This window comes from Ascaphus truei, chromosome 3 (genome assembly GCF_040206685.1).
Source record: "Ascaphus truei isolate aAscTru1 chromosome 3, aAscTru1.hap1, whole genome shotgun sequence".
NCBI classification, from domain to species: Eukaryota; Metazoa; Chordata; class Amphibia; order Anura; family Ascaphidae; genus Ascaphus; species Ascaphus truei.
In genome coordinates this window covers 317,801,337-317,827,559 of record NC_134485.1, presented here as the reverse complement: position 1 = coordinate 317,827,559, position 26,223 = coordinate 317,801,337, and the positions used below count along the sequence as shown (strand labels likewise).

Sequence of the window (26,223 nt, the reverse complement as noted above, 5' to 3'; positions counted from 1 at the left end):
GACATCAAGATGATCACATAAAGTGTAATTGAAACATAAATCTAATTTAGCAGCTACTATCACATTCCCATCACCATGTTGACGTTAAAGGTCTGCCAGAAATATTTGATTTCTGCCAGAGCTGCTTTTTAGAAGTGAAAACCACAGCTGATTAACCTATATATATATATTTTTTTTACTTTTACTGTTTTTTCTATGCCTTAGATTTGTCCCTCAAGCTAAAAAGAGCTTTCAGAATAAAGTAAGTCAATTAATAAACGAAGACATTAAGCAATCAATTCTTGCTGGCTTATCTATAGCGCTGGGTAAGGTAGACTGTAATCAGAAGATAAATGCAATGTGCTGATGTATTGTAATGTTCAGTAGTACATTCCCCAGCAGCCTCAATTCATCAGGGAGCTTCAGTAGGGGGAGGCATTTGGTATTGGCTGTCTCTGGTCCTCAAGGATAACATTCCCGTTCTTTTGATTGGTCAGCCCACTGCTGCAAGATTCTAACCATCTTATTTTGATGATAAATATGAAGGCATGCTAAACTGTGCAGGAGTGTAGTGCTCACACAGCTACACTCCCTCTAGGTCTTAAGGACTGCCAGCCTTTGTATTCTTTCCCTGAAGAAGAGAGGGGAAAAATAAGAAAGTTGTGATGCTTTTCTTCACTCAGTGCTTTGGGGCTGTGTTAGATCTTATCAACCTCAGATTTCAGCACTGCCAGGCTAAGAGAGTGTTCTCATCTGCAGGACAACTGGTCTGTGTGGTTAACCCAACACAAAACTTAAAGGTGAGTTTTGTAGGAGTGCTACAGAATACACAGAGGAGACAGGGGGATACAGTGTGTACGATTTGTATCCACTTGCATTTTCCCCCATCATAATCTGCTCGATTGTACTCTGTTGATTCACTGTTTTTCATCGACTCGCTACTTCTGCTAGTTTTATTATGTCAGATGCTAAGGATGTGATTTCCAAAGCATCATTAATATGAATCATAATTTGATTTGCATGTAAAGTGTAACTGCAGGGCAAATGTGTTTTAATGTGGCAAAGCAATTACATGACATTTCCCTGATGCGGTAGTGCCGATTTGTTTACATGCAAAGCATGTGATTAAATTGCATTATATTATTGCTTGTTTTGCTGGGCTTATCTTGCAATCTTCAAACACATATTGCATCTGTTACTACAGTTATAAGCAATACAATGATGATGCTGTGAATATGAAGAAATGTTAATGAGTGTTCTCTGGCAATTGTTATTAAGTTGCTGCGTTGACTTTTGACTGCTTTTGACTTTGAATGTAAGGCTTCTGTCTATTTTAAGATGGATTTTAGAATTTACAGAAATAATAGTGGTCAAAAGTACAGTATTTTGCTGCAGTAAGTAGTGGTAATAACATGATTGTTACCTATTGTGTAACTTTGACCAGTTATGGGCATTAGTGGGTTAATGATCTATGTACATTATTAATTGTGTGCCGTTATATTGAAGCGTACATAGGTGTTAGAAAAAGATAACCAAAAAGAGCACTATTTATTCCCTTCCTTTCTACCACAAATTAAATAAAAAAATAAAAAAGGATGAATGTATTATAAACAATTATTAGTCTTATTCATTGAAATTGGCACATTTGGAATAAATGTAACAAGAAAAGCTCATAAAAAGAGAGTCAGATACATAAATGGCTGCTATAATATTTGTAATTAATCAATAATACATTGGTACAGTAATTGCATTTTTTTCCTACTATTAAAAGGCTAGTTTAAAACGACTTGCATTGCAGTACTCATTATTATACCAAACATATTTCCTAAAAAATATATAAAAACAAATAGGAAAATGGAAATAATTGTTTAAATCCCTTTTAATTTTGACACTGTGTGCATAGGGTTTAGCAGCTATGGATATTGCATGGTGTATTGTTATAGGGACATTGCTATATTTTGTGTATCACAAAATAACATTGGTATTGATCATTCCTTTTTATTTGAGACTTCAATTAAATCTGTGGGTTAGTGAGAACCCAAAGGCATGGGAAGTATCAAGGGAATGTATGCATACTGTACAGATGTGGAATGAACAAGCATGCATGGTACAGGCAATAACAAAAATCACTTTGATTCGACTCTCATACAGTATATACATGCAGCTTCTTTTTCCCTTGGAAATGTGCACTCAGATTTGTATTGTTTTCATATGCAAGACAGGTAATTAAAAAAATGTTCTACATATTTTCTCTATACACTCCTATACAATTGCTTTCATTTTATTTTCCCATTGGATATAATGTACATTATATGTTTATTTGTGATTAAAATTGAAACAACATATATTTATAGACATGGAGGCATTTGACATTAGTAAGTCACACTGTGCAATTAACTTCATATTTGAGATTTACTGGGCAGAGCTTGCTGTGAAAGTGGACAAACTGCTAACCCACAACAGTGCACTGCTGCACAGTAAATGTATACATAACAGTAGGTGCCAGGTCTCCAAAAAGCCACTTTTCTAGGACAAATGAAAAATGAGGGTTGATAAGCACTTGAAACAAACTGTGGTTGCCGAAGAACCGCATTAATGGCAGAACTGCCAATTCCAACGTCCCGCACCAAAATGTCCTGCATACTCTTGCACTACCAAAGTAATTGTGGGATGGGACTTTTGGACGCAAAGTGGTGAGTGACAGCTTTGTCCCCATCACAGTTTTTTTCTGGCCAGTCACTTGATAAAGAACTCTGTGTTGTTCGAAACGTCGTGCCTTTGACAGAATAAATCTTAATTTCCAATCCGTAGTGCCCTGGATTTCCCAATTATTTGTAGATACTGGATGGTACGTATCATTTTGTATAATCAGCCGAACATGCTCCATAATCCTGATTTTTAAGGATCAAGTGGTTTCGGCCTACTTAATGTTTGCCGCAACCGCATGTAAGTACACACACTAACTTAGTGTGGCAATTAATAAAGGTAGAAGTCTTATGGAAAAGACTTTCATTGAGTCAATCGCTTTCCGATTTTTGCGGCTCAATTACTTCTTTGGTTGTTAGTTTAATAAGAAGCTTTTTGTAAATAAATGTTTACCAATGGGTTGTACATGTTCATGTTGTTATTTGGAGTGGAGTGGGTGGTGTGCCAGTAGGCCGAAAATAATGTGGTGCTGTACTACTTGGATGATTTTCTTTTTGTAGGTCCGGAACAGAGTGAGCTTTGTTTTAATTTGTTGTGTGCTTTCCATGAGGTGGAAAGGCATTTTGGGGTACCGTTGGCAAAGGAGAAGCCCGAAGTGCATACAGTAGTACAATATTGTCCTTTTTGGGTATCAAAATTGATACGAGGGAAATGGTTTTTAGGTTGCCTGAAGAAAAATTCAACAAGCTGGGAGAGCTAGTGGGAAAAGTGAAGGGGTCAAATAAGGTAACTTTGAAGCTATTACAATGCCTCTTGGGCCATTTGTTTTTTTTGCATGTATGTTTATGCCAATGATCTGAAGTCGTTTATCTCTAGCTATAAAATGGGCTAAGAATCCACAACATTTTATTCAAATGACAAAGCCATTGAAGGAGGATTTGGGTGTTTGGCTGTCTGTTTTGCAGAATTACAATGGCAGATCTTGTTGGCGAGTGGACGAAATGTTGAATACAGAACAAAAATTGTTTACAGGTGCAGCAGATTCATTAGGCTTTGATGCCTTCTTTTGCAGGAGATTGGTGTGTGGCGGCATAGAGGCAGGGTTGGACTGAGTTGGGTTTTACAAAGAATTTGGCAGCCATTGTGGCAGTAGAATTTTGGAGGAAGGTGTTCTGTTTGGATAAAATGGGAATGGTGCAAGTGATTAACGGTTCATTGGCAAGCTCCAGGTTGTTAGGTTTTTGAAGTGTTTGGTACTCTGATATTTGGAGCTGTTTAGCGGTTTTCAGCTAAACATGTGCCAGCTGTGGAGAAATCCATTGTTTATCTCATTTTAGGTGGTCGGATTTTCGGAGGTTGTGTCCAACAGCAGCTCTGGAGGGCCAGTGTGGCCCGGAATTTTTGTGGTACCTGGCTTCAGGTGTGGTAAGCCTGGTGCAGGATTTGTTAGTTCCAGGCAAATGGTCAGAGTACAGTAAAGCTTGGGAGGATTGGTTAACTTTAACTTGGCAGCTCAGGGTCTTAGATAATGAAGTCTCGTGTTACGGGAAAAAGGGGTATCTGGTTGTGCGGTAGATAGGAAGTTGGCAGGGTTTGATGTCCTTATAAAGCTGGTAGGTTGCAAAGACGTAACACAGACATTTTTGATCAGAACATTTTTGAAGGAATGGAAGGAAGGGTCAGTATGTCAGGATATGTAAAGGCCAGTGATGGTTAGTTTATTGAAAGTTTGTTGTTTGTGCTCATAAAAGTTTGTTATTTGGATTTTGAAGTGTCTTTGTTCCAGGCTGCTTTCGGGTTTATGTTCGGTGGAGCAATAGGGATTAGCAAGTTGGTATCCACAGGCAAACGGAAGCTAGGGGAAATTCAAATGAGGGACATGAGTTTTTTCAGAATAAACCGTTTTTAATTTGCAGATCGATGTCGAATATTGATTGTAAAGGAGTTTGGGTATCTCTTTTTGCGATAGGTGAGGGATGCTGCTCACAATTGTTGAAGTTGTTTCGGAAGGTTAGGCATACAGTATGTGTGAAGGTTCATTGTTGATAGACGAAATGGTTTGTCATTAACGAGATACTAGTTTAATAGGGTATTTAAAATGGGTTTGTCAAAATTGGGGTGTGTGCTAAAGGTTTTGGTACACCTTCTTTTTGTATTGGGGCCACAACAGAGGCTGCTAGGCTGGCCAATAACGGAAAAGGAAGTAATGAAAATCGGGCATTGGTAATCAAGGCACCATAAGGGTTATATATGTCCTGAAATGAATAGTTAATGTTCTGTTTATTTTTATGTTTCAAGTAGAGAAGCCCGTTTCGGTGGTGTGGATTGTGGCCATTTGGTAGGAACCTGGGGCTGGGATCAATCAGTATAAAATGGCTTGGGATTAGACGTTTAATCTGGACCCTTCTGCTGGAAATGATAGAGATGAGGAGTTTAACAAGAGGCCTCGTTATTGTGGTAATACATGCAGGGGAAAATAATTTGGGGCAGTTAAAAATGGTGAAGTTAACTAATGTCATAGAATACGATTTTTCAAGGATGTTGGCCCTGTTTAGTGATATTTGGTTGGTATGGTTGGAAATGATTGCTAGAATATTTTGAAGGAATGCTAGGAGCAATTTGGAGTCAATGCAGCTGTTTTCAAATTTGTTAGAAAAGTTGGCAGTGTTGTTGTCAGACACAAGGCGTTGAAAAGGGATAATAGGGATTTGTTGAGGAAGGATGGAGTCCACTTGATAGATATACGGCTGGATATTTTCAATCTGGGTCTTCAAGATGGTGTTGAGAGGGCGTTGGCTCTTGGTGTGATACTGAGCCCATTTTATTACTAAAATGAAATAAAGCTAAGGATCTTAAAGAGCAGGGGGGCCCCAAAAAACTTTCCAGTCTGCACCCCTGTGCCTGCTCTCCACCCCCCACCCTCCCACCTGGTGTCCGGCGTCTTCTGACAATGTGTTGCCATGGCAACGTGACATCATGTGACCCTGTGGTGTCATTTGACGCCACGTTACTATGGTGACTCATTGCTGGAAGCCACCGGAGGCCAGGTAAGAGAAATTACAGAGGCCTCGTGCGTGCTCCCCGCCATTTAATTTTAATGCTTTGGGGAAGTGTGCGGGGCCCCTGTAACTGCCGCACCCCCACCCCCCAGAATGTCTCAGGCCCCCAATGGTTCTTACTGTATCTGCCATCAAATTATATGTTTCTAAATTATAGGCGGGGGGGGGGGCGTGACTAAGTTGAAGACATTCCAACAACTCATTTTCTGTACAATGTCACTCATTAAAGTACATTAAAATAAAGGACATCACAATTATCTATAAATGATAATCCTACTACATCGTGAAGCTTTGACCTTGTTGCATATTTGATTTTCCAACCAAATGGGAGACTTGGTACTTTACTAATTTTTCAGCAGTCTCTCACGTACATACAGGTACTGTAGTTCTTATTTAATCTACCAGCTTTCTATTCCTTGTTGTACACGTGTACAAAAGTGAAAAACATACATGCAAATAATGGAAATAAATCTTTTTTTTTTTGAGCAAATAGAACAAAATTGCAGTGAAATGTCAATATCAATCATTTTAGTAGCTTGGAAATGTGTTTTCTTGAATCAATTTATTTCATATTCTAACACTATACTTTATAGATCAAAACTCCTCAGTTTAGTCTGTTAGTACAGAAAGATAATTAGCATGTGGGTACTGGCTTAAGGAAAATGTCAACTTCTCGCAATAGAATGGTATCATTAATCATGTGTTCTGATGCTTCTACCATGTACAACCTTTTCAATTCCATGGTAACCTATGATGCAAATATTAGTCTTCACTTGCATGCATAAATATGCTTGTATGCATTTATGGCATTGTAGAGGTGAACACAGTTTTTCCAATTAGTGCCGAGACTGCTTTAAGACAAGTCTATAGTTATGTCACCTGCTATCTAAGAGACACAAAAAGTTACCTAAAGCAAACAGCTCTTGAACAGAACACCATGTGTCATTAAACCTAACCTCACAAGTTCTGCAGATATTGCTTTTATCTGCAAATAAATTGGTCTAATAATGTGACTTACTGTAGTCTTGTTTGTTCTAAGACAGTACTGTAGTGTGGACACGTTTGTGTAAATGGGGTCCTACTTCTGACATTTCTCTGGCTAGATGACCTTCCCATTTCTTCAGTAACTCAACATTTTTCTAACATCTAACTAATGTGTCATCAACACATTATGCCCAATTTTAGTTTGACTGATTAGATCAGAGTAAGAGTAAGGAACAAGTATCTGTTTTTTTTTTTTAATGAAATGCTTCGGGTAATTTTATGAGCAATGAAAAGAAAGCCTGATGTCCCTTTTTATGTAGCACAATAACAGTGTTTCAGGTTTCTAAACCCTGGGAATATTCTGTCAGACATCTTATCTCTGTATATTATTTGGTGGGAACATACTGTGACATAGTCCCAGAATATTAGGCAGCAGTCGTTCCGATTTTTAAGGCAGAAAGTGGAAAAAAAGGGAAACAATGATCAATTCCACAGTTTCACATTTGCTGAGACTGTGGGATAGAAATTCCAGGCCAGAGATTAATTGTGCTGGTTTCCCTCACCTGCTTTCCTAATTACTAGAACAAGTATTTAGAGCAGAGAGGGTTGCTTTTTCAGTCTCTCACCTAGAGCCTGGAGGCTGGGGGTATCGCAGCTCCCCTGCATCCAGTTCGGGGAGGACGCCCCCTTCACATACTGCAGCATCTAATGGGACGCTGTCCCAATCTCACAGTTAAGGACTCAATGTTATTCTATCTGTGTGTTATTTTTAAGTTGGTAACTGGCTTATCCAGCCAATATTGCAGATAGAGATATGCATGTGAGTTAGACTCCTGACAGGAGTAGATGTTATTTTTATGAGTTTGTTTTGATTTAAAGTGACAGTGTTTAAATATGTGTAGTGTCACTGAAGGAGAAATAAACTGCTGGAGGTTGAGGGCTGAGTGCCCCTTCTGTGTATACACGTTTGTCCCCCTTTTATACAAAACAAACCCTAGAAGACTGTGTCAGGAAGAGCCTGGGCAAGCGGTAGCGCTACATACAGGGAGCGGTTTGCCACAATACCTTTTCTTCAGATGTGTCCCATCCACCAGCCATCCTTATAGATAATAAGAAAGGGAGGGGTTGGAGTTACCTTTATGTTGGTACTTGGTTTGCAGGTTCCCATTGTCCAGCAGAGGTTTGAGGTAAGTTGTGGCTAATACAGCAAGTTGTGCAAGCACCAGGAAGGAGGAAGAGGGGCTGCTTGCTTGGCTAAGACAGTTCACCCCAAGGGCACCCTCCTCATTGCGTAGCCTCGGCACACCCAGGCTGAGTCCACTAGACTCTGTTGGCTCTTGGAAATTGTTGTTGGGTCACTGGATCTATAGGTTCTAATTATGCAGGTCTTCAATTATAAAAGCTGTGGCTATTTCCCCCCCAATCCATGTGTAGTAGTGTCTGTGAGGTTTGGGGTTTAGTGCTAAGAACTTTGCGGGGGCTATGGCTGAGGTAATCTTGGGAGGCTCTCTTACTGGAGCCAAGTATTTTCAGAGAAAAAATTAGGTTACATTTTACTCATGGGTAACACTCTCAGCAGAAACATAAATGTGGGTTCTTTATCTCTCCAAAGCAATCTAAGGCTGCACTTATAGTGGCTTGCGACGAAGATGCGACGTCAACCCAAAACAAATCAATTGACTCCGTCGGAGCGAAGGAGCGCAAAAAACTTGGTAGCCAGGTCTATTTGATTGTTTAGAGACAGTCGCCACATGTGACTGTCTCTAAACCAATCAGAGACCACGGCCCGCCCCCTTTGATGACGTCGCTGGCGACAGTCGCTTCAAATCAAATTACAACTTTCGCTGGTGGCGACAGTGACGGGTGACGTCATCGGTCACGTCGCCGTCGCCAGCACTATAAGCGCGAACTTAGGAAGACAATTTTGGAAAAGAAAATGAACACAGAAATCAACCTTTTTATAGTCCGACAGACTACCATATACTTCTATCTACTGAAGTGGAATCCCAACCAATATATTTTCAGAGAGATCATTTGCACTATAGTTGGTAGCAATGTCTTAGTAATTATAAATAGATTTGTCATTGGATCTCAGAGTAACTTTGGAGACATGCGGGGCCTTCAACTTTTTGAGGACTAGACAGAGTTACAAAAGTGTATGTTTTCCTGGTTTATCACTTAGATTCTTATCATCAGCCCATCAAGGGCTGGTATTGAAAGTAGAAATATATATGTATAACCCCAACTCTATTTATTTTCTCAGTGAGTAGGGTGAGCCGGTTTGACATCAACCATTCCAATTTCAGAACCTGGACCAGGTGATCACCTGGTGGTAACCCTAGTGTTTTTTAATAGTTTGTGCTGCTGCAATATGTTGCAGGCCCCTCCATCAGCAAAAGGATTAAACCAATCAGCTAAAATCTGTGTCCTTTCACTGAAATGTACTAAAGGCCTTTGCTGCTTAGTAAGTATTTATTAAAAAGATACAGCTGCGGCTGCCTTTATCCTAATGCGGCCGGATCCGCGGTGCTCTGCTAACCACGGCCAGATGCGGTATATTTTCTGTTTTTCCGTAGCGCTTTCCGGTATGTTAGCGCTCGCATTTTTAGCGCTGTCCGCTATACTGCAATACCGTCTAAAAACACAGGTGGGCGTTTGCGAGCTGTTGTCTTAAAAGTCTAATAAGTCTAATGCATTTCTAATGCATTATGTCTGTGTGTGTGCGTGCGCAGTATTTGTAAAATGGAGGATTTACAGTATACAGTATTACAAAAATATAGCGTAGCGTCTTCTTCGAATATAAAATTATCACATTTCTATACAGTATTGTATGTACTGTATTACAGTATTTTGTAATCAGTACTTTTACTTGTTTTCATACTCTTTTTATATTATGCGTGTACCGTACAGTACTGTACAGTATGTCTCATTTGAACATTGTTGAAACGCATAGGCGTGTTACAGTATCACATTTTGGCGCATACAGAGCTCTCCCTCTCGCCCCCGCACACACACGGCTAAAGTACTATTTCAACTTCTTATCTACAGTTCAGTACACCTCTCCCAGCCAGATGGCTTTCTGGCTTCAATCATCCCGAACCTGTCATCACATTCCTGCGTGTATAATGTACAGAGCCTGGTGTCACATTTCAGCACCTGTGTGTAATCCTCTTTGGGAAGCACATTTCAGTGCCTGCGTGTAATCCTCTTTGGGAAGGGACCTAGTTGATGATTAATGCGCATGCGTGTATAACTTCACAATCATGTGGAATTTCAAGTCTGGAATTTTTTTTTTATGCTTCGTTTCCAGACATGTGTGCCTGCATAAAAATTCTTGTTATTCTGATATTCTATCGGTACTGTAGCTTTTTAATGTGACACTGGTCATTCACATGCTTTATGTAATTTTTATTGATTTGCGGGTGTGGGGATCAAAACATTATGATGACCTGTTGAAAATATGTCTTTGAACTACAGTACTGCTAATCCTTCATGCAGCTTTACCCCCCTCCTCCCCGTAGACACACACAAGGCTCAAGGATTTCAACTTCCTATCGACACCTCTCGAAAACCATTACATAGTTGCATAGTTACATAGTAGATGAGGTTGAAAAAAGACATAGGTCCATCAAGTTCAACCTATGCTAAATTTAGACAACAGATACTTTATCCTATATCTATACTTACTTATTGATCCAGAGGAAGGCAAACAAAAAACTAATTGCTTCCTGACTCCAAGAATTGGCATTGGATTAATCCCTGGATCAACATCCTTCCCATGTATACTTATTTGGTATATCCCTGTATACCTTACCCATCTAAAAAGATGTCCAACCTTTTTTTAAACAAATTTATTGTATCTGCCATCACAGTCTCCATGGGTAATGAACTCCACATTTTAACTGCCCTTACTGTAAAGAACCCTTTCCTTTGTTGCTGGTGAAATTTCCTTTCCTCCAACCTTAAGGGATGGCCCCGAGTCCTTAGTACTGCCCGTGGGATGAATAGTTCTTTTGAAAGCTCCTTGTATTGTCCCTGAATATAAGTGTATAGTTATCATATCCCCTCTTAGACAACTCTTTTCTAATGTAAATAAATCTAATTTAGCTAGCCTCTCATAAGTTAGATTGTCCATCCCCTTTATTAATTTGGTGGCTCTTGTCTGCACTCTCTCTAGTTCCATAATGTCTTTTCTTAGGATTGGTGCCCAAAATTGTATCCATATTCAAGGTGTGGTCTTACTAGTGCTTTGTAAAGGGGCATAATTATGTTTACTTCCCTTCCATCCATTGCCCGTTTGATGCAAGATAAGATCTTGTTTGCCTTTGCAGCTACTGCATAACATTGGGCACTATTGCTAAGCCTGCAGTTTACAAGCACTCCTAATCCTTCTCCATCAAGGATTCCCCCAATATATCTCCATTTAATTTGTAAGTCGCCTTTTTATTCTTGCATCCCAAATGCATAACCTTACATTTATCTGTATTAAACCTCATTTGCCATTTACCTGCCCACGTTTCCAGTCTCTCCAAGTCCTTCTGAAGAGAAATTACATCCTGCTCTGATTCTATTACCTTACACAATTTAGTATCATCAGCAAAGATGGAGACTTTGCTCTCGATCCCAACCTCAAGGTCATTAATAAACAAGTTAAAAAGCAGGGGTAATTCATTCATTTTCAAAAGCTTGGCTTTGTGCTTTTAATCGTCCCGAGCCGAGCATCACATCTCTGCGCCTGCGTGTAATCCTGTTTGGGAAGGGACCTAGTTGATGATTAATGTGCATGTGTGTATAACTTCACAATCATGTGGAAGTTCAAGTCTGGAAAAAAAAAAAAATATATTTTTTTTTTTATGTTTCGTTTCCAGACGTGTGTCTGCATAAAAATTCTTGTTATTCTGATATTCTATCACTACTGTAGCTTTTTAATGTGACACTGGTCATTCACATGCTTTATGTAATTTTTATTGATTTGTGGGTGTGGGATCAAAACATTATGTTGACCTGTTGAAAATATGTCTTTGAACTACAGTACTGCTAATCCTTCATGCAGCTTTACCCCCTCCCCCCACAGACACACACAAGGCTCAAGGATTTCAACTTCTTATCGACACCTCTCGAAAACCATTCATTTTAAAAGCTTGGCTTTGTGTTTTTAATCGTCCCAAGCCGAGCGTCACATATCTGCGCCTGCGTGTAATCCTCTTTGGGAAGGGACCTAGTTGATGATTAATGCGCATGCGTGTATAACTTCACAATCATTTTCAAATGCTTGGCTAATCCCTTATGCTAATCCATTATGATGACTCCCCCCCCCCAACCCTTTGAGGCTTTGTTTACGGTAACGCATGCGCACTTGTGATAAACCCTTCTCGAATTGAATATGTTAATCTGATTATGTAACCAATGAATAAAAATGTAACCAATGAATAAAAATTATAGCCTTCTTGAAGAATCCCTTTCCTCATACATTGTCAGTGAATTTAAAGTTCAAAGAAAAAAAATGTAAATGTCATTAAATATTTATTTTATTTTGTCAGGAATAAAAAATACAAATAATCATTTTCAGTGATTATCTTCTTTGTACACGTACAGTAGTTTACTGTAGTTCTTCTGTCAGTTGAAATTTGAGGGCCGGTGCATAATCATGGAAGAATGAAAAATACAAATAATCATGAATAATGCCCATTTATAATAATAAAAACAGTAATACAAATTTTTAGTCTTTATCTTGTTCGTCATGGCCACATTGCATTCTGTAGTTTATTGAGAGAGGGGGGGGGGGTGGTTGTGTAAATCATGACTATAGATACACAATACACACAGTTCACACAATTTACACATGATACTCCCCCTCCCCCCACCCGTCCTTTTGTAGTGCAGCCAGCTCTCTCTGAAAAGGAAAGAAAAAATTAGTGCAGTTACTGTAAGTGCATATATTTGCATTGTGTACAATAAAACTACTCCATATTGGACCATTTCAATAGGATTTAAGTCTGGCGATCTGTCATTGGAGGGGGGAAAAAGGAGAATTAGTTAAAGAGATACACAGTAAACCGTGTGAAAAAACGAGACACTGTTACTGTACTTACTCCGCTGGCGTCTTCACCCAGTTGATACCGCAGGCAAGAATATGCGCAGTTGACGCTGTGTGTTTCGGATCGTTGTCCTGGTAGAAACGGTGACCATCTGGGAAATCACGTGTGATGTATTCCACAATCTCAGGTACTATTTGCTCTTGGAAAAAAGCTTTATTCATGATTTCTGTAACAAGAAAAGTGCTCAAAAAAATGCACACTATAGTAGTATAGTACGGTGTTTAAGGCTACAGCATGTGACTTTGTGCATTATTATACTGTACCATCAAAGATGACGATGCATCCTTGTCCACGTCTAGAGATGGCACCCCACACATGCATCTTCACTGGGTGTTTTGGACGCGGCTTCATAGATATGCATCCTTTTATGTGAAATGCAAAGGTGGCAAATCTCTCCAGAGATACAGTAGACTCGTCAGTAAAGATGCAATCCTGAAAAGTTTCGCCACTGTCGATCCATGCCTGTGCCTGGACCACTCTCTTTATCTTGTTGACGTCCCTTATCATAGGGTACGCTCTGTAATAACAAGGAATAATTTTATAAGTACAGTACAGTTTATTAAACCACACTTTTCACTTCCTGTACTGTCCAGTACTAACCTCACATGTCCATATTTCCATCCAATTCTGCGTCTCATCTTCTTAATGCTGGTCTCTGATACGGTTAGATTGTGATTTTTCTGCAGGGTGTCTTTGACCCTTAAGGCACTCTTCTCATCATTCTCTTCACTTATTCTGTCAACCAGAACAGTTGTCTCCCTACAGTTTAAAGGAAAAACAACAATACGTTACAGTGGGCCACAAGTAAAGGTACTTTTGTGCTCAGGCCTACAGTATGGCCAAATATAGATATTACTTTAATAGAATAGTTATACTGTATAAATATACAGCGATAACAATAATAATAGATAGATACTGTATAGAATAGAGTTATATAAATATACAGCAATAACAATAATAATAGATAGATACTGTATATAATAGAGTTATATAAATATACAGCGATAACAATAATAATAGATAGATACAGTACAGTACAGTACTTACGCGGTAGTTACCGTTGGTGTCCTCTTTACTTGTTTGGTCTTACTGTGGGCATGATAGCTCACGGTTGCTGCTGGCACAACGAGGCCAGAAGTACTTAGCCAGCGTTGAATATCCGCAATTCGTTGTCGTCTCGTGTACATCTCCTTTATTCTCATGCTGATATCCTTAGAAATCTTTTTAACAGGCATCACTGCGTGTCGAAAGAAATACAAGCACAAGAATGTATATTCGATGTTTAGTCGATGTATATTCAATGTGCAGTGAATCCACAAAATGGATGGTGTATTTATACTTTAATGAGTCACATTAGAATATGCCCACTTTTAACACCTGCACCTCATCGCCATACATAAAAGGTGACACACATTGCATAGCCTCCCACTCGATGATCTGTATCTGAACTTGTCCTTGTCCAGATACTGCATTGTGCCATCTGCTTCCATGGATCAACACCGATTCTACGGATGCAGGAACACACTTGCCTCTGCCGTGCCTGTCATGCAGAAAAAGCGAAAGGCGGCAGCCGTTTCCGAGCCAAGGCCAAAGCGAAAGGCTAAGGCTAATAAAGAAAACCTTCTGACGACTCCAAAGGCTACAGGTAAGGCTTTAGAAAAGCCTTATTATGTAAAGAAGAAATTCAGTGATGTACACTCAAAGCAAAACAAATGGTCACCTTCTGCATCAGCCCTCGCCGCCGCTGACACTTCTCTCCTGGAAACCCAGAGGACACCTTCTCCATCACTCCTCACCGCCGCTGCCTCTTCTCTCCCGGAAATCCACAGGGCACCTTTTCCATCACTCTTCGATGACGCTGCCGCTTATCTCCAGGGAAACCCCATCTCATCCTCTTATGCACCCATCCACCCAGATGTCCACAGCACCCCATGCACAAGATCCAGCTCGTTAGACCGCATGCTGAATGGGTTAAGTGTCGATATCCCTGGGAACTCTATACAAGAACTAAATAACCATAAGCAAAGCGATTGATTACAGGAGAATCGCTTTACTGTGCATTGATATTGATATGATAAAAAAATAATTACATACGGCAGCTGTACCCACCATAAACTTTGCCATTCGGTTGGCGCCGAGCCACTGCCAGTCCCGTAGTCTTGATTATACACATAGTTGACAGGTGACAGCGGGCCTGCTACACCTGTAGTTGACAGCTGAGGAAGCTGGAAATCGATTTGGTACATGCAATCTTGCTGGTATCTGTACGTGAAATCCTGCTCAGGCTGCAGGTATCCAGGTCCGGCTGATAGCAAGGGTTCCCGGTCAACAGGTTTTCACAGATGGTCGGACCGTTATTGGAAGCCGGTGCTGGCGATGGCGCATTGCTTGCCTGGGACTGACGATTCATAGTTGGTTTTACCATGATCTTTCGCCTTTTGAACACTCCATGATCAAAGATAATGGAAAATTCAGGGGCAACACACCAATACCCTCCTCCTGTAACTCCGGGTGCAGGAGCAATACGAAAAAAACGTGGATCGATACATAATTTTTTCCTTATCGCACGCTTCCACCCCAGAGCATCTGGTGAAAATTTGTAAAAGTCATAATTTTCGATACAATATTGATAAATTTGACCAACTGTGGCCATCTTATCTGCTGAACTAATTGCTGACCATATTAAATAAGCGTACGTTATGTTGGGTTTATTGAGCACGGACTGCAGTGGTGTATTCATCTCTGGACCTCTCTGGACAATGGAATAGAACACCAGACACTTTGCATTTAGTTTTTAATATGAAACGCCTAAATAGATACAATGTTGTACAACTTCTTCAGTACCAAGGTCAATTCACAAAGGACCACTGTGGTATTTTTTAAACACCTGCAAGTCGACACATTACTGAAGCGCATGCGCATTACAATTCATGAATATCTGCCACCTGGCGGATACGCGAAGAATTGCAACCAATTAAATCCGAAACATTCTCATTAAACAGATCAAGCGCGGGTGACGCCAGCACGATTGCGACATGAATACGGCATGAACGCCGCACGAACGCGGCGAAGCGCATGGCATTCGGAAAAAGTCACCGGAAATTATCGGTGAAGTGTTAGAATGAAAAGGGCCGCGGCTGTACCTACCAATTGTCAGCTCATTTTATATTAGCCTTATATTTTCTTTCTGGATTATATATTTTTTTCCCCCATAGTCTGATGATGAAATTTAACTTCTTAGGCTTTGTAACACACATGATGTATTTTTTAGGAAGATTTTACATTTCCCTTTTTGTGATAAGGAAACGGTATGTATTTTGCCCGGGGCACTGGTTTGCCTCCTAGTCTGACCTCATGCTACATTGGGTCTTAACTTTGACATGTCTTCTACTACAGTACGTGATTTTCATTAACAAGTGTTATTATTTGAACTGAACATAACATCCTTTATTTCTATCACAAACCAGGTGGCAACAGGGCACCATCTTGCAGTCAATCCCCTGAATTTCATCTCATGATATTCAAGTTTTTTAAAGCTTGTGTTTTTATTATTACATTATCTTTCTGCCCAAGAAAGCAAATTAATTGAAAGTATTCATGTTCCATGCATCTCTTTCAGTCTCAGACAATTTCCCTATTTATTTCTAGATAGATCGATGCAATCATGCCATTTGTTTATCTACTTCTAATTAGTAGAATAGCAACCCATGCAAATCAGTTTTTTTCCAGTACAAACAAATGTTATTTTTAAATGTATGAGCTACTTGTAACACAACATGCATAGTGTTTGTGTGTGTATATATATATACTGCTGCGGCACAGTTTATTCGAGCATTTGCCCGTTCTGTGCCGCAGCAGTAGCCTGGCGCGCGCCCGAGAGTGACGGGCGCGCGCCGAAGCAGCGGAAGAGCGCCCTCCGATCGGGGCGCTCTCCCTACCGCTGCCGGGTCCGCCGGGTCCCCCGGAACCCCCTGCCGCTGTCCCGCGATCGCGGGACACCAGGGCTCCCTCGGGGAGCCCCTGGACGCGCGTGCAGGGGGCGCACGCTCCCGAAGACGCGTGACCGCGCGTCTATGACGCGCGGCACGCCGAGGGGCGGCCACTAGCAAGCCGGGAAATCTCCCGGCTTGCGGATCTGGCCGCAGTGTAATAAACTGTGTCGCCAGTGTATATACAGTGTTCGACAAACCTATACATTTTCTCGCCCCGGGCAAGGTCACATGTAGCTGACCGAAACGTCGGATGTAGTGCCTTGGTTTTTGTTACCTCAATATATTGTCATTTTAACTTGGCTGTGTGCTGTCTCTTCTTTCCGGATGAAGATCTGGTAATATCTGCTGTTTTTATATATATATATATATATATATATAAAAAATATATATATATATATATTGCAGAAAATAGTCGTGTTAGTCCAGTTGCGATAGTGCAGAATAAATGAGTTCTTCAGTATTCGGTGATACCTTTTTTATTGGACTAACAATTTATGTCATAGGACAAGCTTTGGATAACTCTCGAAAGCTTGTCCTATGACATAAATTGTTAGTCCAATAAAAAAGGTATCACCGAATACTGAAGAACTCATTTATTCTGCATTATATATATATTCAACTAGAAAGCAATCCCATATGAAAATGAATCTATGTATTAAATGTAGGCTTCCCTAATTGTAATTTTATTCATTCCATTACCTAATGTATGTAGATAACAGCACTGATATAACCTTTCAAAATTAGTTTTAAAACAGGAGAAACACTCACAATAAGTGTACATGTTATGTTATCTAATATATCTGCCGAACCATCCATTTTTAATGTTTATGAACCAGTGAGCGGCCTCTAACAAATGAAGACGATGACTCGAGGTGACGTTATCGCTATCATGGGTTTGACACAAGTATTGAAATTAACTTTCAGGCAGGGTAATACTGAACTAATTGGACAAGGTTTGAAGCCAATCTAGATTTCCAAACTCCTGTAGTAGTTTTGTCTCCTGATATGTAGGAGTGCTGGCTGAATTAAATTTAGCTCTGGAAAATCACCCAGGAGACAACTGCTGTGCCACATCATGGAATATATACATACAAAAAGGTTGTCGAGAGAGCTTGCATAGAGACCACTGCTAAATCCCTTTGATAGCCTAGTATATATGTACTGTATATGGTAAATTGTCCTCAAATTTTTGTAACATGTAAGATGCCATAATAGTTTCAGTTGGCTTCAATAAATGGATCATAGTGTGCTGAGTGTAAGAAAAGTGTAGGGTGCTGCCACATGGCTCACCTCAATGTTTTTGAGACCTCTGCTATAAGAATGTTGTTAGTGTAAATGCAACAGCAAAGGAAAATAATAGCATGAATAACTAATCCTTTAAATCAGCAATCCGGGCTTTATATACAGATGCAGCCACCAGTATCCGATCACCTGCCTGGGTAAAAATGAAGGCATGTCACAGTAAATGCCTCAACATTTCTGTGAGATTCTACTGCCAGACTAATGGTCCATCGGATTAACACAGCAGGGGTCCCTGCAGTTCCATTCAGTTTGATTGGGACTGCAGGGATCCCCACTGTGTTAATCCGATGGGCCATTAGTCTGGCTGCAGAAATCTCACAGAAATGTTGCAGTTTATTGGGAGATTGTCCCAGATTTTCCAAGGCAAGTGATCTAATATTGGTGGCTGCATCTGTACAATCTGCAATTGTGATAGTGTGTGAGAAACCCCATATCCGCATTAAGTCCTTTTGTTTTGGTGTCAAGGAGTCTTATCATTCTGAGTTCAAATGTTTTCCGTTCTTGGGTGCGTTTAAACATTCCATTGATGATTTTGATTTTTAAATCATTTATGGAATGATCTGGTTGTGAGAAATGATGTCCTACAGGTGAGCAGTATCTTCCTTCTTCGTGGTGGAGTATAGAGTGTCTGTGCATATTCATTGTGCCTTGAAATTTTGGGCTAGTTTTCCAAATGTAGCATCCTTGGTCACATTTGTTGCACTGAATCATATACTGTAAACCACGTTCCTGGATGTGCAGCTGTATGATCCTTTAACATTGAGTGTTCTATGATTGTGACTGGCTGTGGGATCTTGGCATATGTTTGCAGAGTTTGCAACGTGTGTTATTGCACGGTTTTGTGCCATTATCAGTGTCTTTAAGTTCGTTATGAAGTTTTTTGTTGACTAATTTCTGTTTGAGGTGTGGTGGTTGCCAGAACGCAAGAATGGGAGGTTTGGGAAAGATTTATTTTAATGTCACATCCTCTGCCAGCATGGGTTGCAGATCTTTGATTATTTTTCGGATTCCCTCTAGGGTAGGGTTGCATGTTTGTGGCCACTAGTGGTATGCGTGTGGTGGGTTCGTTATGTCTGTATTGTAGCAGGTGTTCTCGTGGTGCTTTTAGTGCAGATGTAATAGTTTTGGCAATGGTCTTTGGTTTGTATCCCTTCTGTCTCAACGATTTGGTCAGGGTTGTGAGATGTCTGTTTCTGTCTTCAGTGTCAGAGCATATGCGGTGGTATCTTATAGCCTGGCTGTGTATGATACCTTGTTTTGTATGAGTGGGATGGAAGCTGGAGTTGTGGAGGTAACTGCATCTGTCTGTTGGTTTCTTGTATACAGATGTGTGTAGTTTGCAGTAACACTACTAGTTACCATGGATGTAGAATCCCTTTACATCAACATCCCCCACAAGGATGGGGAACAGACAGATGCAGTTACCACTATACTCCACCACAAAGAAGGAAGATGCTGCTCACCAGTGGGATATCATTTCTCACAACCAGATAATTTCATAAATTATTTAAATATCAAAATCCTCAATGGAATGTTTAAACGCACCGAAGAACGGAAAATATTTGAACCTAGAATGATAAGACTCTTTAACACCAAAACAAAAGGACTTAATGCGGATATGGGGTTTCTCACACACTATCACAATTATTTGAATTCATCCAGCCTGCCTCTTTTCTTATCCACACCTTCGCCCCCCCCCCCACAGCATCCCCTTCCTTCTCCATGCTGCTTCTTGTCACCCTTCCATGTCTTCAAACACTCACCCTACCTTATCTACAGTAATCTCTCTTGTTCCCCCCCCTCCCCACGCTCGCCCCGCTCTCCCAAACACTGTTTTAGCCATAGATTCCTGTGTTAATCAGTATTGCCGACCTGAGGAGAGAGGAGAACTCTCGAAAGCTTGTCCTATGACATAAATTGTTAGTCCAAATAAAAAAGGTATCACCTAATACTGAATAACTCTTTTAATTAATAGTGAATATTGCTTATTCATAGATCTATATTTATCATCATACATATATAATTAATGTTTATTGATGGTACTTTTGTTACTCAATTGCTATTATGGGCTGTTATAAATCAGATCCTTGTTTAAATATGATTAATGTTTATATTATTCTGTATCAGCTCCGCAATTGTTCATACAATTGTTATGCATATACTGTTCTCTTGTCTATAGAGGTGTTTTGACATATCATTGTGACCCTTTGGGGTTTGTATATTTTGCATTTATATTTATTTACATGTTTTCATCAATTATTTATTATTTTTCTTTTTGATTTCTCATTCTACTTGGTTTTGTTTTCTTCTCTCTCTCTCTTTTTTTTTCTTTACTTTTTTCTTTTTGACATGTTATTTGCATTATTATTGTGGTATATTATTAACTGTCCTGCTTTTATGAATATGTGATTGTTGTTTTTAAACCTTTCTTTCCATTTTCAGCAGATCTGGGCGTTTTTGGGGTTAATTCATCTGTTTCTTTGTATTAATAAAGTGTTGTCCCTTGAATTAACTGGCCATGGTCACGAACCCATGTGGAGGAGGCATGTTACCATATACGCAAGTCCGTATGACGTCAGAGAGCTTTCTCTTACCCATTCTGTTATTAACAATAATATGCTCGCTTTGATTCCCTGTAAACCAATGGGAACCCGCGTTCGTTATAACTTACGGAGGAGCGTAATGGGGGCGTATCTTAGCATCTGACATCATACACGCGCCAGATCATTTAAATATGCCGATTTTTACTACAACCTTACACCGTGATGAAGCGCTATGCGCGCAAAACGCGTTGTGTTTTGCTGCCTCTTTAGGGGTCTTTTGTATGGTCCAATAAAGTCTGTTCTTTTTTTATGAGTGAGCCCTGTCTGGATCCGTTTTTTCACCTTGGATAGTGCTCTGTTTTTCTCTACTCATCTTCCAACGGGTTCTTAGTAACATTTTCCACTAAGTTAAAGGCCTACTATGCAAAGGTAAACCTCATAAGGTGAATAATACACTGATTTTACATTTTCCTGCTAAATTCTAAGCCATACAGTTGTTTAAAGCTCTAAAACCCATGTAACATGTATCTACAGTAGTATGAAAATGGGGCTGGAATATACAGTAATATTTTACTGTTGATAATGACTGGAAATGTACAAAAAAATTGAATATCAGTGGCTGGCAAACAGTCACACAACAATAAACTCTGCCAAAAACCACCAAGCAAGTATATCTTATTAAGAAAGCAACTTTGACTCCAAGATTCAAGCAAATGTGGGTGATTTTAGTATGCAGCAGTTGATGAAACAAACTTTTCATTATTTCACAAATTTCTTAGAACATTTCAAGGAACTTTTGTCAGGCGAAATGGGACAGATTCAAACCATATTATATTGTAAACTCTCAATTTCTTGACTTACCCACGCCTCGAACTGGACCCCTCTCACATTCCCATTAAACACACCATACAGCTTCTTGGGAGAAATTAACAGCCACGGCTTTATTTATTACAACAGATAAATATCTCATACTTATCCCCAACTAAGGACCAAGACAGATTGTTCCCCTCGCATCTACCGGAGCTTGAGGGATACCCTCAGCACGTGCTCATCTAGCCATTCAGGACCTTAAGACAAAAAAAAGAGAAAAAGTGCGCTCAGGACCGTGACAATAGTGATAAGTATTAAATATACCAATGAAGTGAATATCACAATGTGATTAAATTAAACAATATTAGGAGTGCTGTGTTTAACCAAAAATAATTAGAACCTGTTACTAGGTATACACTGGCGACACACTTTATTCGAGCTCGGCTAGTCCCACGAATTCGGGTATACTCGGGTGTATTGAGGTTTGTGACTGTTTTCTGCCCAAGTGCATTGCGTTATTTTCCAGGCAGGGATTGAAGCATTTTATTCCCGCTGGCTGCAATACTGCACAGTATATATATATATATATATATATACTGCATTACAATTCATGAATTTATGCCATCTGGTAGACACGCGAAGCATTGCAGCCTATTAAATCCTAATCATTATCATTTAACAGATCAGCCGCCCGTCAGCCAGGCATGAACTATGGCTGGGAAGGCAAACGCAACGGGGCTTGTCTGAGGTGAGGAGCGGCGCATTCCAGGTATCTGCCAGGTACATACTGGGTATTTGCTCGAATAAAGTGTGTCGCAGCAGTATGATGGAGGTATGCTGCTGTATTCCGTGGACTGGCTCCACAAACCACACGTGCTAAATGAAAACAAAAAGAAAAAACAGCGCAAAACCTCATAGTGTAGTGTTAAAATAATGATATATATTGTTGAACAGCAGGTGAGTATCTCACGTACATCAATTCAATGATTAGAAAGTATGGCATGTTATGGACATGTTACCAGACTGCTACCGCAACAGCACACGACAATCCGATCGATCGAGGGAGTGGATCTTTCTCTCTCACACGAATTCATCTCAGCCGGTGTAGGAAGTCGCGGTCTGCAATTAAGGTGTTGGCTTCAGTCTCAGAGCGCTCTCTCCCTCGTTAGATGTATAGTTCCGGTATACAGCAGCCCACTGATGACGTCACCAGAGTTCCGTCGCAAGTATGACCGGAAAGGACTAGATAGATATTGTCCGTGAGGGGTCTAGGCTCTTGCATAGACTTCAATGTCCATAGAGAGTAACAATCAGAGTGACACTGGAACGCGCCTTCCAACGCGTTTCGTCATAGAATGACTTCGTCAGGGAATATCTGGGGTTCTCATTGGTGGTTACTTATAGCCAGAAGCCTCTCCTGATTGGCTGCTAATGATTTAGGAACAGCCCATACTTATATTTGATTAGGGATATATCTAACCTCTGTCTACAGAGAAAAGGGGAGGTGAAAAATGTTCTATGAACAGGAAAAATATATAATAAATTACAATGGTTTTATTAGACTAAACATAACAATATTATACATATAATTAAAAAATAGAGAATAATAAGAATAATAAAACATACCTATGAAATAGAAGAAAACACATGCTAATTACATTAAAATTAAATAACAATAAAAAGACAATAGAATGATATATATATATAAAAATATATATGACGGCCTAGGAGGACCCATTTTCCTTTTCCCGGTCCTAGTCCAGTTTAGATCCCCTTACCCTCACAGACCCTGCATCCCACCTTACTACATCCTCTCTTTGCCAACCCTCCTGCCTTTCTTTGAAGTGTTCAGAATCTCCCTAATACGTATGGCACCAAAGAAGGCCATGCAAAAAGCTACTCAAAATAGCTGCACTTCATAATTAGAAAATCATGCTACGCATGTTGCCCCTACAATTTTTTTCCAGCATTGCCACCCTCTTCCAATCTGCCACTACCTTTTAAGAAGAAGGAGTCACCTGCTATCATTGAGGCTGATCCTCCCAATTCCTGTTTCTTTACCAGAAACCTTAAAATGTTCTCCCTAGTTGCATTTATCATTACGCACTCAGAGCTGTGTTCTTCCCCATCTTCATTTAACAAGCCCACAATTCCTCCCAAGCCCTGGTTTATTGTGACCACATACCCAGGGCTATAGAAGCCCTCACCAGCTTGATCACTCCCAAACTGCTTCCTGCCACAGCTGCTGCGGGCATGGTTCTCCCATCGGAGCCGTTCCCTGGACCAACTCCCAGAACGCTGTGAGCTGAAAATGAGAAAGGGCATCCACTATCTTGTTATCCAAACCTGGGACATGCTTGAATCATATATTATGATCCAGGCACTTTAGGACCAGCAACCTGAGTAGCCAGACCACTACTGGAGATGTTGCTGATAGTCCGTTCATGGCTGCCACCATGCCCATATTGTCTGTTATGAAGTTGAGATAACCCAGCAGGTATTGGAACTGTCTCAGATTGGCTTTCTTGAGCCCCATAAACTCCCTCCCCAAAAGCCCTCAGTTCTACTAGCCTCCTGAAGAAGAATCGATTGGTATAGGACAACGCGTCCAGTAAAAAGCACCTTCAACTCGCCAGGTAATAAAAAAATTAAAAATCTTTATTGCACTACATTAAAAACAAAAAACGGACAAAAAACAGAACAGAAAAAACCTCCCACGCGTTTTGGGCTATACAGCCCTTTCTCAAGGACTATGGTTAGGGCTGAGCATTGAACACGTTAATATAGCCCCTCCTGTATACACAAATGCACCTGACAGAATTAAGTGCTTACAATTGATAGCACTTCACCTGATGCAGCAAATTGGGAGAGTCACATTGATCAAAAAATATATTATCTCATTCACTATAATGAGTTTTAGTCATTAATGTATATAATTAAACCTATAACATGAATTTTCAGTATATAGGTTAAACAGTTTTTAGAAGGAATAATTACTTCTAAGACCTAGTGACTCTATATTCTTAAAATCTAATTATAGATTGTATATGGTACAGATGCCAAATAATGCATCAATAAGAATAAGAATAGAGAGGTCATAGGTATATAGAGATAAACGCCTATGGACTCACACAACGACTGCACAGGTGATTGACATATAAAGGCATCTTAACAGAAACAGATTGAATAATATAGACCAAAAAAGAAAGGGAAGGGAAGGAGGGGAAAGGGAGGGGAAGGGGAGGGGGGGACGGAAAAGGAGGGGGGCGGAGAAGAGGGGGAAAGGAAAAGGGGGGGGGGAGAAGATGAGGGGGGTAAGAGGGGGGGGGGGTGGTAAGTGGTAAGATCAAAAACAATTGTATAAAGTGTAGGTGAGGCAAAACATTGGATCTCAAAGAAAACACTTCAGATCCCATTCTGTATTTAATCCTTTAGGGATAAGAGTGTCCAAAGAGAAAATCCAATGCGCCTCCCTCTTGTATAAAGCCTTAATTCTGTCACCAACTCTGCAATGGACCTGTACATGTTCAATAGCAATACAGTACATTTGAAATTAGTAAGAGATCCATTTTGACAATCACTGAAATGTCTAGAGACTGGATGTATTTCATCTTTTTTAAGGATAAGTCTCATATGTTCTAAAATTCTTAGTTTAAACATTCGTGATGTCAAGCCGATATATCTCATATTGCATCCGCATATCAACATGTATATTACATGATTGGTTTTACAGTTGATGAATGTTGTAATCTTATATGACTTGCTACCCTCCATACTTGAGAAAGTTTTTGTTTTTAGTATATATTTACAAATTTTGCATCGCCCACAGGAATAGCAACCAACCAGTTTAGGGAAGAATTCTTTTTTTTATTTAGAATTCTTTCATTCCTAACCATACTTGGCGAAACAATATTGCCTAGGGTTTGTGCTTTTTTGAAAACAAACTTCGGTTTCATTGTGGTAAAATCTCTAAGATAAGGGTTGATCGTGGGAATGGACCAATGTTTATTTATGATTTTTCTGATGGCATACGCTTGTTTACTAAAAGTTGTAATAAAGTATGGAGGGTCCAGGTCAGATCTATATGAAGTTTGTTCGGCTCTCCTCTGCTCGCTGCGGTCCAGGGCCTGGAATATAAGATCCTCTCTAGTATACTTGAGAGCATTTGAATGTGCTTCTGATAGGATCCAATAGACATACAGTAGCCCCTACACATAAAGCGATCAGTTAACTCCTTGGATCTCAAATGGTAATCCTGCAAATTAGAGCAATTTCGTCTAAGGCGTATATATTGCCCATATTTTATACCCTTGAAGAGACTCTGACTGTGTCCACTGCTCGCATGTAGAAGTGTGTTCCTAGAATGTTCTTTTCGGAAGATATCCATGTGAACTAATTGATCAAGACCCACAAAAGTTTCAAATCGAAAAAGTGAATCGAAAAAGTTTCTGATAAACCGACATTATCTTAGCACATAGGTAGCACCAGTTGCCAATCTTGGCAACATAGGCAAATCCATATACCTAATATTGATCTAATTTGGTGAGCGTTGTGATACCCTTCTAGTTTGATAAATTGAATATGTTCTGATTAATATGTTGTATGAACAAATTCAGCTCTTCAACAGAACCATCCCATATAAGTAGGAGGTCGTAAATATAACGATGGTAAAAGTGAATATGGTGTCGATAAGGGTTCCCATCTCCAAACACGTGGGATGCCTCCCACCAACCCATGAAAAGATTCGCATTGGTACTTGCCAATTACCACCCCCCACCCCCCCCCTCCTTTTCCCTCCCCCCCCCTTTTT

General features: G+C 40.0%; 1 protein-coding gene across 1 annotated transcript in view; it reads left to right on the top strand.

Annotated features, from left to right (window-relative positions):
• Positions 1–506: 506 nt before the first annotated feature.
• The window catches only part of SIAH3 (siah E3 ubiquitin protein ligase family member 3), a 110,453-nt gene continuing 84,736 nt past the window's right edge, over positions 507–26,223 (top strand). Inside the window, exon 1 of the mRNA XM_075591124.1 lies at positions 507–779. Within this exon, the coding sequence (XP_075447239.1) occupies positions 645–779 (135 nt within the window). The 5' untranslated portion in view covers positions 507–644. The remainder of the gene's footprint in view (positions 780–26,223) is intronic.